At 42.9% G+C, this 15,172-nt stretch overlaps 1 protein-coding gene across 2 annotated transcripts; it reads right to left on the bottom strand.

Moving 5' to 3' along the window:
- Window positions 1-2,960: 2,960 nt before the first annotated feature.
- Window positions 2,961-15,172, bottom strand: MAT2B (methionine adenosyltransferase 2 non-catalytic beta subunit). 2 transcript variants are annotated; one of them, XM_057409880.1, is made up of 7 exons: window positions 14,869-15,172; window positions 9,665-9,859; window positions 8,688-8,802; window positions 8,236-8,388; window positions 5,256-5,449; window positions 4,212-4,325; window positions 2,961-3,533 (listed from the first exon to the last, which is right to left on the bottom strand). In XM_057409880.1, exons 1-7 carry the CDS (start codon window positions 14,896-14,898, stop codon window positions 3,363-3,365), a joined length of 972 nt encoding a protein of 323 aa, XP_057265863.1. In that variant the 5' UTR covers window positions 14,899-15,172; the 3' UTR covers window positions 2,961-3,362. The 2 variants fall into 2 exon arrangements, with proteins under 2 accessions (XP_057265863.1, XP_057265862.1); XM_057409879.1 differs by lacking the exon at window positions 14,869-15,172 and adding an exon at window positions 12,982-13,048.

Here is a 15,172-nt window from a genome sequence, read left to right as displayed (position 1 = left end):
AAGCTAGTATGGTCCTGGATGTAGACTGTGTCCTTAAGAGCCCCCCATGCCACCTCAAGCTGCCCTGCTTCTTTCCATGCACAGCTGTCCACAGAGTTTGCAATTTTTGGAAGTGCCAATGACTTTTCCATGGCTGTTCCTTTGCTTTCAGCAAAGCATTGCCTCTTTGCTTGGCCTCATTCATGTGCTCTATGGCCTAACATGCCCCAATTTTGTGAGGTACTTTGTCCTCCTACCTGCATTTTAACCTTGAACACATCTGCTGGTCTAAGAAAAGCACCGGCTGCTTAACTCATCACCCACAATCATTCCTGCATCCTCTGTTGGCATCTGCTTTTTTGGCTACAAACTATTCTGCATCAATCCACTTTGCCTTAGGGACATGTTTTGCCTAACCCTCACCCAGCTCACAGGAGGGACATTACACAGGCCGTCATCCTACCTGACCCTCAAGGCAGAAGGGTGGGCACTGGTTAGAGAGCAAAGGCTGCAGCTTCTGGGGAGGGTCTGCACCATGTACCCCAGCCATGGACAGTGCCTCTACCGAGAGAGAGCACTGCAGGGGGGGGCTGAAGGCAGACCTGGGGCTGCAGGACATGCCCAGACCTTCTCCTGGGGCAGGGACAGGCATCAGATCTGCCTGCAGACCATGTGCCCAGCGGTAGGACCTGCTGCAGCGGATGCTGAGCTGCAGGAGGTGGTGCAAGTTGTGGACCATCAGGGAGGACAAGGAGATAAGACACTTGGTTCCAGGCACAGTCTGCAGTGGAGCCACAGCCAAAACCTCCCCCAAGGAGCACAGAGAGAAGGGAGGAGGGGGAATAACGCAGGGGAACGGAAGCCTGCAACACCAGGACCCGCAGTTGGAAGCGACATTCCCTGAAGCTAGAGGTGCCCTTGCAGAACCGCTTTGCAGCTCTGCAGACTGATGATGAAGGACCCGTTAGCAGCAGAGACGCTGGAGGTGGGTACAGCAGCCCAGCCTGCTCCCCTCCCTGTGTAACAGCTACAGCTAGGGAGAGGCAATGGGTGGTAATAGCAGGGGACTCTTCTGAGAGGTGCAGAGGCAGCCATCTGCAGGCCTGATGTGCTGTGCTGCCAGCTGGGGCTCACATTAGGGATGTCACAGACAGACTACTGAGCCTTGTACCGGCCACTCACCGTTACCCACGGCTGTTGTTTCATGTGAGCACCCCAGACAGAGCCAGGAGCAGCATGAGGACTATAGGACGGGGTTGGAAAAGCCCCGTCAAATATGCTCAATGAATGAATGTCTACGGGACTGGTGCCACTGCCAAGGGTTTGGCCTCTTAAGACCATGAAACTTGCTTTGAAGGTCCAGACGAGCACACGCTGCCTTCCAACTGTGTATTTTATCATGTATTTTCTCACATTTTTAAAAGGGAACTGAAATTTTCAGAAGAACCACTTAAAGAATTATTTAGCTACTTCATTTTAACAAAATACTCTCTCTTTGGATATGTATGCCAAGGAAAAACAAGAACAAGCCACACAATGAAACAGCAACGAGACTGCCACCTCAGGGTTCCTGCATTGTTCTTTTTGTGGCTTTTATCACCATCTCCAATTTTTCATATTAGTTTTAAATTTACTGTGATTTTTAAAGAAAATATGCTGTCAAATTTAACAAAACCTGAGCTGCCTTCAAGTGGAGGGGATGTGCTCAGAGCCTCCCTGATTGGGCACTGAGGCCCAGGACGTTTCAGGCTCATTTCTACCTCCTGTGTACACTGATTACATCCCCAGGGCAGCAGCACAGTGAGAGAGAAACACTGATCTAATCTAATCTAACTCTGGAAATGGGTCATTGAATTAGGGAAGGGGGTAGGGCAGGAATGACTGAAAAGGGCACAGAGATTTCAAGAAGAATTGGAAGAGTTGCAAGTATTTCTGATTCAGAGAAACAAACCCTGATGATAAAGAAAGAATCAACAACAGTTTCTCATGCTGGCAATATATATTTATTGTCATTTTGGAGATAGGTTACCATGTGTATATCAGGACTTCAGACTAAAAACAAATCGGGATTATGAACTCTTAGCATATGCCAGTTGGAAATTAAATGACTGAACATAAAACTGACCTTTAGAAGAGCTTCAGTTGGTCTATTTTTTGTCATCCAGCTGGTTTTTTTCCCCACTTGAGCTGAACATCTTCCCCTCTCCCTCATGTCAACCTCAGAAAAATAAACAATCACCCAAATGCATCTTTTTCTTGTTTTACCATCAATCCACTGGCAATCTCAGAATACTGCTGATTCTACAACTTCAGAAGGAGGCGAACCTGATTCCACTTTACCTGGCTCCTGAGTCCAACTTTAATGACTGGACTTCAAGATTTGCTTACAATGAGACTATTGTGGTTACATTATTATGCTGCAAACCTTCAGTATACATGCTTTGCTGTCCCAGAACAAGCTACATCAGTGCAAGATCTGACAGTCTGTGCAAAGAAGCTGCAGTGCTATAAACTCTTAAATACCTTTCTCCTCCGTGCCACATGTGCTAACAAACATCTTCCACTGATTCCAACAATCCCAAATACAGCAAAAAACAAAAACAAGAGAAAGATGAGGCTTTTTCATGCTTTTATACAAAAAAATCCCCCCCCCCCCCCAAATCCCCCAGCCCCCAAAAGAACAGGTCAAAACTATTTGTTCCCTACCCTCCCACCTGCTTCTAGCTTTTATATGTCACCATTAAAACAAATGCATACAACTTACTGTACAAATATGAAGCTGCGGGCATTCAAGTTACAGACCATTCTGAAAATAGTTCAAGCATAGAAAGTCCACTTGAAAATTGCAAAAATAAAGTTTCACTTTTTTAGAAAACAGTTTGATCAGAGCTGAAGCAAAACGAACATTGACCAATTCTTACTTCAGTTTCACTTCAGAAGAACGCCACCTTCAGGAGTTAAAAACAAAACCCTTAGATTGGTGGTGGTAACCGACCACGTCTTTTAATGAAGAGAAATGGTATATACAACAATGGCACAGACCTTAAGCATCAACCACAGATTTCAGCCAAAAGTAAGTCTAGAAGTGAGCTGAGTCATTCTTAGCATCAAATGGTACTGATTGACAAGAACCATAATCTGCCGGGAACAGACATTAACTTAGACTGGTACGAATGGAAAGAAAGATCCAGGACATCAAATAGGCTCAGTTTTTGTCACTGAACGTTTTTTAGGCTAACGACTTCACTAGTGCAAGACCATTTGTTTACCTGATTAAATGAAAACTCATAAATGTCACAATTTAAGAACACTCATACAAAACTATGTTTTTTTTTCTTTTAAAAAAGTGCCACATACCATACTTTTACTAAAAAAGTTACAAACTAATGGAAGACTGTCTGCCTCCATCTCTTGTCAATGAGGAAAGGCCAAAGAGATTCCTTGATCCCTGCTCGAAATGGTGTTCTCTGGCCTATCCCCAGCATCTCCAACTTGGAGCAGTCCAGCTGAGCGTTCCTCGGACGGAGAGCACCCACAACCGGACAATCAGTAATCTAAAAAATAAACAGGAAAACCCCCAACACACCAACATGTAATCACAAGGTTAAAAATTCTCTAAAATGTTGACAGAACCATGCCTTGATCAATATACCTGAAGGGAAATTGATCTGCGCAGAAATAAATCAATCTTTTTCTCTCCATCTTCCAAGCAACATTTTAGTTCCAGCCTTTACAGATTATTTGGAATTTATTTTGGATATAAATAAAATCTTGCTTACAGGTTATTCTTACAACATTATCAGTATGTCATTAAGAGTACTCTTACTTTTAAGTGTCAGTAAAACTGCAGGACAGGCATTTTAAGCAAAGCATAAATGATCTGAAGTTCTTAAGTGCACGTATTCAGAAATAAATCTGGACATTGACAAGTTCTTATAGATTCCTACCTTTGAGTTAATGTTCTGCCAATCCGTAAGCTTTTTTAAGGACAAAAATTCAACAAAAAATACGGACTTACTCATGCCTAAGGGAACTGTTGCGCAGAAGTATCATTATACTACAGACTGCAAAACTGGTTACTGACTGACTGGGTCATCAGCAATAGACCCGCTGTGCCAGGCATACTCACACAATCTCCCTGAACAGAAAGTTTATTTGTATAGCTAGCAAGACCCACTACTGGAAACCATAAAACATCCATCTTCCTACAGGCTGAACAACACATCACTTACCGGTCTCAAATGGCTGCTGGGAAGGTTGAAAGCATCTGCAATGGCACACGCCATTTCATACTTAGTCATCTGTTCATTGCCAGACCAGTGAAACATGCCTCTTATCGATGGGTCCTACAGAAGAGACAGAACACAGAGGTGAAAAGCAGCAGCCAGACAGCCCTCAGTGCAAGAGTTGTGAAGAACAATCTTCCAGCAAATCCTATCCTAAAGGCACGTTACTACATCTCACGTTCTAGAAACATCTTGAGCATTTTGAGAGAACACTAAGCTAGGGACTGAGACCGAGTACTGGTGTTACATGTATCTGGCCTGACTTTTCACAAGCAGCTTATATTCTGTAGAATTATTACCAGGAGAGGAAGGAGCGAGCCAACCAACCAACCAAGGCCAAATAGTTGGGAAGGAGAAACTCGGCTCTTCTATACTAGTCACTTACCCCAAAACAAATGCAAAAGGCACCACACATTCTGAATGAGAAACTGCAAACCATATGCAAGTCCTTTCAAACAAACCAATTGCACCACATTTACTATATATGCATGGTCCATTTTTTACCAAGCTAAATAAAGGTGATTTTGTTATCTTGCAAAGATGGTAACCTGAAGATGATGTGATGAATAAACACAATCAAGTATTTAAGTCCAGTGGCTTGGTTTTGCCACTTCAGTGTTCTTAATACAGTAAAAACAAGGGCATCTTTGAGAATGACATTCAATCACCATGGTTTTTTTTTAGTTCAAAATGGCAATTTGTAAAAGGCCTGCTTCAGAAAGTCAGTATTTGCACTTCTCTCCTTCAGACTAGAACACACATGACAATTTGCAGAAGGTTCTATCCAATCGCTTCCCTCACTTTTGTTTCAAGTATCCACATGCTGCCATGTAAGGATACTGCAGACTACAGCTAGTTCTTCCTTCCCTCCAGGTATTCCAGAAATGCAATGAATAATGCAGGTTATAGGCGGTTCTCAGTTGTTCTGAAACAAAGTCAAGAACTCAAATCTATTTTACCTTAAAGGGGCTCGTTTCTTTATAGTCTTACCAGCATTCTCTTCTCTGCTAGCTGTCTGCAAACACTTGCTACATCCTTGACGTTAGTAGGAAATCTTTGCTGCCAGTGGTCCATATTGGCAGACTTATTACTGAACTGCACTTTATCAAACATAACAGTCACAGCACTTTCCTCCAGCCTTTCCACCTCTCCATACAAGACAGGAATCCTAAGTACTGCAGCACCTAAAAGAAAGAATATTTCAAAATTAGTAACATTGCTATGAATGAATAGGAATGCTGTAGTGTAACCTGAAAAGTGTTACAGAAGTGTTAAGAAATATGCTGGTGATATTAAGCATCTACAAATCACAAAAAAAATTGTAATTAATATATTTGCCCTCAGAATATCATTTTAATTTGTATCAATTGAAAGTTTATAAACACTGAGTTTATATAAACTTGTTTTGAGTTCTGCTGTTGATTGCCAGAAAGCCAACAAGCTTTTATTAACACCACAAGAGAAAAAAGATCTATCTGGGTTAGAGCAATGATTACAAACAATGATTACAAAGATAACAACTGAGCTATGCAGTTACTACAGCACTCCCCCTCCTCCCTGGGTAAGAGCATGAACAAAAATTCCCACCAAGCATCATATTCAGGTGTCAATTACAGACAAAGATTTTTTGCCCAGCATGCAGAAGCCTGCATCAAGGAGGATATTATTTACCAGGAAAAAAGACATGAACCTTAGCATAAATTAAGCACTTGACAAATAAGAAACAGGTTCACAGAATACGGCAGTGAACAATATCCAATTTCAAGATAGTGATTTGAGAAATTAACAGCAAGCAAGTGCAAAGAGAAAGATATTTTATGATGGAATACATCACACTAGTCTACCTCAGTCACGAAGACTCAAAAGGCTTCTCTGAGGGGAAATGCAAGAAGGCTATGACAAATGCATTAAAAGTAACACAGATATTTTGGCTTGAAGAAAAACAAAACAAAACAAAGTCAGTCCAGAAGTTTGAAGAAGTCACCAAATCACTGCAATTCCTACAGATTTGTAGGAAAATGCTATAGCCATTAGAAAGACAAAAAGAGAAAGCTAACACACAAATTATTCTCACAGAAAAGTAATCAGAAAGAAGTACCTATATAAGAAAAACAAATACAATTAAACCCCCCAGTATGATACCAATTTCCTGCTGCTTTAAAAACTGTTTGGTTGCTCAGCAAATATATTCTTCTTCTCTCTAAATACTGGTTGAAAGCTCTTATTTTTAATCTCTTTAGATGTATTCAGTATTTGACAAAGACAACACCACTGTTCTAGAGAGCTCTCTGTGACTTGGAGAGCATTAGCTTCATTACCAATGGTTCTGATGACCCACTGAAACTTCATTGCTTTATAAGCATCAGTACTACATATAACTTATATCCCTTCCTAACCAAAGTAAAACAAATTTAAAAAAGAATATGCAAACCCCCAAATTATTTGTGGAGATTTCTTGCACCATACGACAGAAATGGATATGGAAATTCTTCATGCAACAATAGGCATCTGATAAACTGAATTCTACCTATACAATATTAGCAAATAAGTGGTTGGAAGCCTTAATACATGTAACATATTTATATTTGTATCAACAGTAGAATTTACATTTTCAAGCATCTTGCTCATTACCATCTCAAAATTCCTTCTGCTAATGATACCACTGCTGCAACCCACTACTGCCTGACAGATCATGCTCAAAAGGTTTTGAAACACAACTGAACTGCTGAGTTGGGTTTGGGATCTGGCAAGATAGCCACACATACTTGAATGTGGTGCAGTCTTATCTTCATTACCAATCTAGAAGAGGGAGCAAACAGCATCACAGTCAAATTCAGAAATGATATTTTGGTAACAGCTGGGATGAACAACTTTCTATTTTTACTTAAATAGGGCTTTTCCTATCAAAATGTTTTTTAGAAAGTCTATTTTTCAGCAGTAATGACAAAGCTATACTAAGGCCCATCATTTTCCAATACAGTGCATATTTACTTACTGAAAGACCATCGCACTGATTTATCAGTTGTTCCATTCTCTGCTTAGGCAGAAGAGAATCACAGTTATAATACTGACATATTGGAAGCCTCTTCTGCAAGTGCACTGAGATTGTTTTCTTCAAATTCTTTGAGAAAATACAAGTGCTTCTTTCCTTTGAATCTGTGAATGGAAACTGTCAGCATACTAACAAGGAACAGCCAAACCTCTGTTTCAGACAAGAAATGAGTTTTTAAATGCAAGGGAACAGGATCGGTCACAAGCCTTTTTCTCCTTATAAGGTAGAAGTTTTAAAATTATGTTTGTGTATTTTGAATGCCAATTTTCATTGAGAAAAGACTTAAACAACAAATAAATATTCTGCTTAAAACCAGAAATATGTTACTAACTCTTTAGAAAGTGCTACAATCAGGAATCTGATGTGCATGGTGAGGTAGGTGGGTAAAACCAAAATAGATGGCCTGATGGCTTACTTAGGAGAGCAAACCAGGAGATCAGCAAGAAAACCAAGAGCCTGCAACAAAGGCCTATGTTAATATTATCTGCATTATTACTGAATCACAAGTCCATTTTCCCCTTTAAGGAAAGGTACATTTAGAACAACTGTAGTGCATCTCCTTAAGTAACAGCAGCTGTATACAAAGCATGGTAAAGCTTGTGCCATTACAATACACTGATGATGTATTTTATTCTTCCTTTAGCGTAACTGATTCACAGCAGACAACGGCTCGTGAACATCCATCAGCAGAGACTAGTAACACAAATGATGATCAGAACAAGTAAGAAATGAAGCTTTAGTTGACCTGTAAGCAATAGGAATGGTTCACAAGCAAGGAGAACGTCTCTTGATCATATTATTTTCTAAATTTTGTTTTCATGGTTTTGCAATTTTACCACTGACTTACGAGTCTACTAAGCTAATATACAACTAACTAAAAACAGAAAGCCTGTATTCAAAATGTGAGTGTATTCTTACCTTCATTATTTTCCAGGACTACCTTTTCACCCTCCAGTTTGGTTTTACCATATAAATTCAGGGGATTTGGTATGTCAGTCTCTTTATAAGGAGGATTTGTTCCATCAAACACGTAGTCTGTACTAATGTAGATCAGAAATGCTCCAACTCCAGCTAGGAAGAAAATGTTTATACGGTCTGTTTTAATCCATGCTTTGTCTGAAATCCCAATAAACCTTCAAACAAATCTCTGAAGGACCTCATCTTCTTCTAGCCCCACTCATTCCTGCTGCTTTGTCTGTTCACTGATCCTCAAAACAGACACACATGCTACCCTTATAGAAAACAGGTTGACAGCACAGTGATTTCAAAAGTGACATTAGCACTTGGAATAACTTACTCCTATTTATGTCCCTGTATAAATAAATGCAGCATTTTAACAAGAAACCGGATACATTAGATGGTCTCCTTACCTGCCTCTTTTGCTAAGTTCCCTGAAGCAGCCACATTGAGCTGAGAAGCAGCTTCTGGTTGATTTTCTACAACATCTGGCCTTCTCTCAGCAGCACAGTGCACTATAACATGAGGCTGGAAATTAAAGACTAATTTTAAACAACAAACATCATCAAGAGATTGCAGCTGTACCCTAGCTCTAGCCATGAACTCCCTCAGGCAAAGAGGCATTTCACTAAGTTGTGAGAAGTAAGAAAAGCAGTAGAATTATTTGTAAGCGTGGTGTGCTCAGAAGCATGCTTTCCTTGGGAAGTAAAACTAAACCATGCTGCTTTTAGATGCCAAAAAAAATGATCACTAATTTTGCAACTGTGATCTTCAGTACCTTCAATGTTACAGCAAGACTGAAACTGCTGGTTGTTTTTTTTTCTTTAACTCTCTACAATAATGTAAAATATTATGATAACATGTATCTCACACACACATAACTGCACTCAAAATTTCTAGATAAGCCATTTCCACATGGCTTATTTGACATAAGCAGACCAACAATATTTAAAGACATCTTATAGAATGGCACCCTGCATAATGCATTTCAGGTTCCTCTTGCAAGTCAGTTTTCAGTAAAAACTGAACATCTTCCTGCATTACACACTGGACAAAGAGTTACTGCTGTTGTATTCAAGTGTTCTTCAACAGAACTGCTTCATATTACTCTGTCAATAACTAACGGTTATCTTTTCCTTTCAAATACAAATGCAAGTGTGCCAACGCATCTGTCTGTTACCTGTCTCTGGTGATGACAGCAGAGTTTAGAACTGTCTGTATGTGCAGAGCAAACTGACCTTCAGATGCGGCAGAAAAGGCAGCCACACATCTTTCACCAGAGCCTTGCCTCACTATAGCCACATAAACTCAGTATCAGAAAAGCACTGTCAACTGACTACTAGATGTGTAAATGTAACCTAACCATCTACTTCACACTCCAGGAACTTACCTGAAAATCATGGATAATGTCATGAACTGCAACAGAGTCCAGAAGATTTATCTGTTCAAATCTGGGCTGAGCTCTCCTGTATCCGCAGCCAACTGCATTCCAATTATTTTCATTGAATTCTTTAAACACAGCTCTGCCAAGAAGTCCTGTAGCACCAGTAATGAGAGCTCGCCTACTGGGAATATCAACATCTTCCTAGGGAAACAAGAACAGGAAGAGTTTTCTTTCTACTGTTATTTAGAACTATGTTTTCTTTAAAAGTATGCAAGGCTACAGCCAGAGCTACTGCATTAAGCAGCTTCCCTGGCCATATGAATGTTTTGGAATGTCTCATGGAACACAAACAACTGGGAGCACAGAGATTGTACCTAGTCAAGTATTTAAATGTACTTTTGAAGATAGTGAAAGCAAAACTTAAATGGGAAACTCATTTACTTCTATAACAGGAGGGGAAACCAAACCGAACTACTAATGAAGACAGAATTTTAAGTTCATTCAAAAACTGGTAACTTTGTGCAATTTGAAATGAGGGAAATAACTTCTTTAGAACATGCAACATTTAGGGTCCATGTCCTGCAACAAGTAATTTTGGACAGACTGTGCCTGTTAGAGGCTGCAGCAATACCATACAGCTCCCTGTGGGCCTACCTACAATGACTCTTAGAAATGAAAACTTGAATTTTATTATTAAATAGTAATTCACTGGCATTTAATACAAGTCTAATAATAAGTAAAAACAAGATACAGGTCTCCTCTCAGTTTTACAAAAAGCATTGAAAGTGATTGATAGTTTAAACTTTCCATTTATACAACATCCTAAAGCTTCTTCAGCTCTGGCATATTTCAGTACTCGAGACTGTTGTGTACATCAGTGCACATAAAGTTCCTTCCTCTCTACCACTCACTGGACCATGAAGTTTTCAAGACAGGAAACCCAAGGTTAATGTCTGTCTGAGCAACCCATTTTCCTTTTATGCTTTACTTCTGAAGGTAGCATAAACAAGCCCAAAAGCGTAGAGTTACATGCCAGTACAGACCAAAACTGTGGGTGTGCAGAATCCACACATCTGGGATTTCCTGACTCCTTTATGCACAAGGACCATCTGTGATAACTGACTGTAACTTTGTACATGCTCTCTACTATGTGATTCAAATAGCCCTGTCACTACTGTGCATTCTTACATTTTCATCATTGTGACAGACCAGCTTATTGATTGCAGCACAGGAAATAACAGAAATTGATTCCAAATTACCATCTTTCCCCCTTAAAGTTCTAGGATCACAGGCTGTTTTGTGCTGGAAAGGACCTTAAAGCTCATCCAGTTCCATCCCCTGCCACGGGCAGGGACACCTTCCACTAGAGCAGCTTGCTCCAAGCCCTTGTGTCCAACCTGGCCTTGAACACTGCCAGGGATGGGGCAGCCACAGCTTCTCTCGGCACCCTGTGCCAGCGCCTCAGCACCCTCACAGGGAAGAGCTTCTGCCTAAGAGCTTATCTCAATCTATACTATAAAGTTAAAAAACTTATTCCATAAGCGCATATGCCAAGGCACTGACAGTTCCCAGCACAGCATGTGCATCTTCCTCCATTCTAAACCTTCAAGTGAAAGAAGACTTACTCCCTCAAGTACCAGGTGAACTGACATCTTGACAGTTTCTTTAAGGCAACAAACTACAGCAAATTATGTTTATGATTTTTAAGGCTGCCCATGCTCTCTGAAATGCATAAGCAAGAACACTCAGTGTTGTGATGTACTTTTTATCTTTGCAAGGCCTGGACAGAGCCCCACAGGACAGATTTACCAGCACTTCTAGAGCTAATAAACATCAAAGCTTTGTGGCAGGAAAGCCAGTTCTCTAAAAATGTGACAGAATGTCTTTAATAAGTAGGAAGCGATAAACACAAAAACTTGTGTCATTTCTAAGCTCTGGCATTTTTAAGCATCATTAAGGTTTGTTTATTCTATGTAGCATAAAGAGGATATTACACGAGCAGCACAGCCTAAACTGAATACAACAGTCACAACCAGGTTTAGTACTGTCCGCATCCCGTTGTTCTTGTCTGTTGTTCCAAGTCCCTTGTTTCCACAAGGTTATTAGCAGGCATTTCCCATAAACTCAACACCAACCACCAGTTTTTAATGCAGTTAAAGGTTCTAGTAACACAAAACCTGCACAGATTAACTCTTTTCCTATATGCTGCCTTGCTCCTTTGCAGAATATCACTGAGCTGCAACAGGCTGTCTGCCTAGGAACTGCAGGAGCAGACCTTCGAGTCCAAAGGACCTTGAAGGCTTGGTGTGCCCAAACATCCCAGAATTCAAATGTCACCCTTTTGCCTGCAAATTCTGTAGCCTTAAATGCAAGTTACTATCAGACTAGCCCATCTGCTAACAGGTTTTTTCTGCGTGCTTCTCAATTATGAAGCAATCATACCCAGAGTCATCAAATGTGCATTAGTCTTAACAACTAATTTTAAATAATACTACTTAAATGCACCATTTTAAGCTTTATGATAAAGTGTACGATTTCTATCTGATGCGCACTGCTCACTAGGAATTAATATAATAAAAGAGAACTGCACTCAGCAGCCTCATTCACATAAAAATATCCAAGATAAGATTAAAAAGTAGCATTTGGGAGACCTAGAAGTAGTTTTAGACGCTATTAAAAGTGCAATCAAAAACCACAGTAAGACGCAAGGTATTTCAAGGTGTAAAACCAAAATACAAGTACTTTATAGGCTTCACATAAAAATCAACTCAGAGATACCCATGTTAAGGAAGGGGCCGCCGGGCTCACGCAGGTTAGCACACAAGGTGAGGACCGGGAGGACGCGGCATCAGACGGGACGGGAGCACCGGCGGGCCGCTCCTTGCCGCCGGCTGCACCTGCTCAAAGGCTCTGACACGGAACGGGCCCGTGGGCACCGGACAGCTCCAGCAGCGCGACCAGGCAGGGCCGCAGCGCAGTGCCCAAACCGTCGCCACGGAGGCAACGCAGCGATGGCGGAATGAGGCACCGAGGGTCCCGATCCCGGAGCTCGCGGCAGCCCCGACGGAAGGGCACAGCCCAGCCACCAGCGAGAGCCGCCGGCCGCACTTCCCCTCGCACCCAGCGCTCCGCGGGCAGTCGGAGCCGCCACAGCCCTTCCCCAACACGCCGCGGCGCCTCCTCCGGCCCCGCAGGGGAGGCCCGTCCGCGGTGCGCTCCGCGGCCCTGCGAAGGGAGGTCCGTGCGGGGCGGCCCAGCCCGCCCGGGAGCCGGCAGCCGCGGCGCGCCCGGAGAATAGGGCGCCGTGGGCTCCCGCCGCTCACCTCCACCAGCTCGCAGCGGCCCGGTGCGAAGCGGATCTTGAGCTCCTTCTCCCGGCCGACCATGGCGGGGGCGACACGAAGCTCCCGCCTCCGCGAGCTCAATGGCTGAGGAGCCGTCTGCGGGAGGCAAAGCGCGGCCATCGCTGCTGCGGAGACGCCGCAGAGACCAGGCCCTGGCTGGGGCAGGAAGGGAGAGCCCGCTGGAAAGCGGGAGGAAAAGGCAGAGCGGTACCGCCGTCTGACCATGACCCTGCAGCCCCGGCAGCGGCTCTGAGGGAGTTTGTGTCGAGTACATGAGCCCGTAAGGGGCTCCAGCACGGCGGCACAGCCCGCCACCCCTCAGCTACAGCTGCAGGCAGCCTGCACCCATCTCGACGGCTTAGCTGAACAGCCCAGGCAGCGATTGCTCCTTTCCCTTTCGTCCCGCGAGAGGAGGCAAGTGATGTCCGTCCGCGCTCCCAGACTCAGCCCGGCCTCAGTGCGCAGCAGCTGGTGAGCAACCCCTGTGTATGTGTGCGTGGCGTGCAGAGCCCGGGCTGTGCCTGCAGCTCTTGCTCAGGAGCTGTCTTCCGCCGTGTCCAACCCCAGCTCCTGCTGCAACCGCTGCTCGGTTACAGCCTTACCGTAACACCCTCGGCCTATAGAAAGCGCCAGCTTCCACTTGTGTAAAATTATCAACTCCTGCCTTTTATACAACAAAACTTCCTACTTCACGGATCCGGTTGCTAAGAGATACCATTATTACAGCAGCAACTATTTCATTTTCCTTTCAGAATGGCGGAATATCGTGCATTTTCCAATTGCCTTTATCCGTAGCTTCATATGAAAGACTGGTAAATGCCCCACGGGCGGTAGGGTTGCTTCTGCAAAAGCAATCCCTGCCTGCATTACTCATCCTACAATTCTACACTTACGAGTTTACTTTTTTACATGCAGGGTTAAAAAGTAACATGAACCTGTTCATAAAGCTTTTTACTGTGATATTCCAGCCCCACACAACGGCAAAGACCCTTTGCTCCGTATTATTTTGAACAAGCTTAAAGAAGTGGTAGCTAAGCTTTACGAAGTTAAAGAGAAATTAGAAAATTTACTAAAGTGAATAGAACAATACTGTAAATGACCTTTACCTGTGATAAGGACTGACATGTACAAGACATGAAGCATACATGTAGAAATCACTTCAGACAGTTTCTGCCACCTTGGACTGCAGATGCCTTATATTCCTTGTAGTGCGCTATGGACATTTAATTCCCCTTCATTAACGTTGGAACTCTTAGAAAAATACCAGTAATTTCCTCACTTGAGGAATTACTTGAGATTCAGAAGAAGAACCTGCAAAGCCTGAGGGAACTGCAGGGCAGCCCCGAGGTAACAGCCAGCGCTGTACCTGTGTCTCACCCTCACTGTGTGGAGCCAGGAACTTAGCCGTCCACGCTGAGAGCAAGGGGAGAGCAAGGAAAGCTCAACACCGGGGTCTCCGGCAAGAGCCACGAGCTGGCCTGTAAAACGCCTTCACATTGTTGTCAGCAGTCTAACAGTTAAAAAGCTGGGTGTAATATTATCTTCATAACAATCTAATCTACTTTTTTCTCATTTACATTGAATGCAGTAGCATTCTCGCTTATACTTCCAATGTCTTTAGCACTATATTCACTTTGTGAAACACTGTGATTGCACAGAATATATAGAAATTCTATTATAGTCGATACCAGTTATTTAAGCATAATGCACCACAGGGTGATTAAATGCACCAGGCCCTTCACTTATTAACATTTCAGACTGCAATTTGCAGACTAAAGCACAATTCTCTGCTCCTGTCTTGTTTCCCCTACGTTCTGTAATCAAAGTGCAGCAGCAATCATTTAATGCAAAGATCCATAGCCTTACCTGCTCCATTTCCACCGGCATTTCAGGCATTGCCCCAAACTACAGAAGGAATTATCAGCCTAGGAAGTTACTGCAGTTCTACTGCGCACTCCTCCCTTTGTCTGCTTTGCCTGCAGAGAGCACATGGACTGAAAAGCAGCAGTGGCTTAACTGACCTTTGAAACTGAAATGCTAATCCAGGCACTACATCACGTGTGGCTCTGAGTCCTGCTAAGCTTTTGGGCAATTCCCAGTGGTACCGTTTAAGCAGCTCCGTAGGGACTTAAATCTGTACTTCATAACAGCCAGCATGAGCGAGCGCAGC

This window comes from Pezoporus wallicus, unplaced genomic scaffold, assembly GCF_028554395.1.
Source record: "Pezoporus wallicus isolate ANWC-B61680 ecotype Strahan unplaced genomic scaffold, APGP_CSIRO_Pwel_v1 contig_4309, whole genome shotgun sequence".
Lineage (NCBI taxonomy): Eukaryota > Metazoa > Chordata > Aves > Psittaciformes > Psittacidae > Pezoporus > Pezoporus wallicus.
This window is presented reverse-complemented; position numbering and strand designations above follow the sequence as displayed.

What these genes read in the sequence shown, in the direction of transcription:
- MAT2B (XM_057409879.1), bottom strand. Translation starts at nt 13,044, where the DNA reads ATGGTCGGCCGGGAGAAGGAGCTCAAGATCCGCTTCGCACCGGGCCGC. An exon ending in AGTCCTGGAAAATAATGAAG is followed by an intron (nt 5,450 to 8,235) that starts GTAAGAATACAC and finishes TCTTTCTTTTAG; the next exon opens with GTGCTGCAGTACTTAGGATT. An exon ending in CCAGCAGCCATTTGAGACCG is followed by an intron (nt 3,534 to 4,211) that starts GTAAGTGATGTG and finishes TTTATTTTTTAG; the next exon opens with ATTACTGATTGTCCGGTTGT.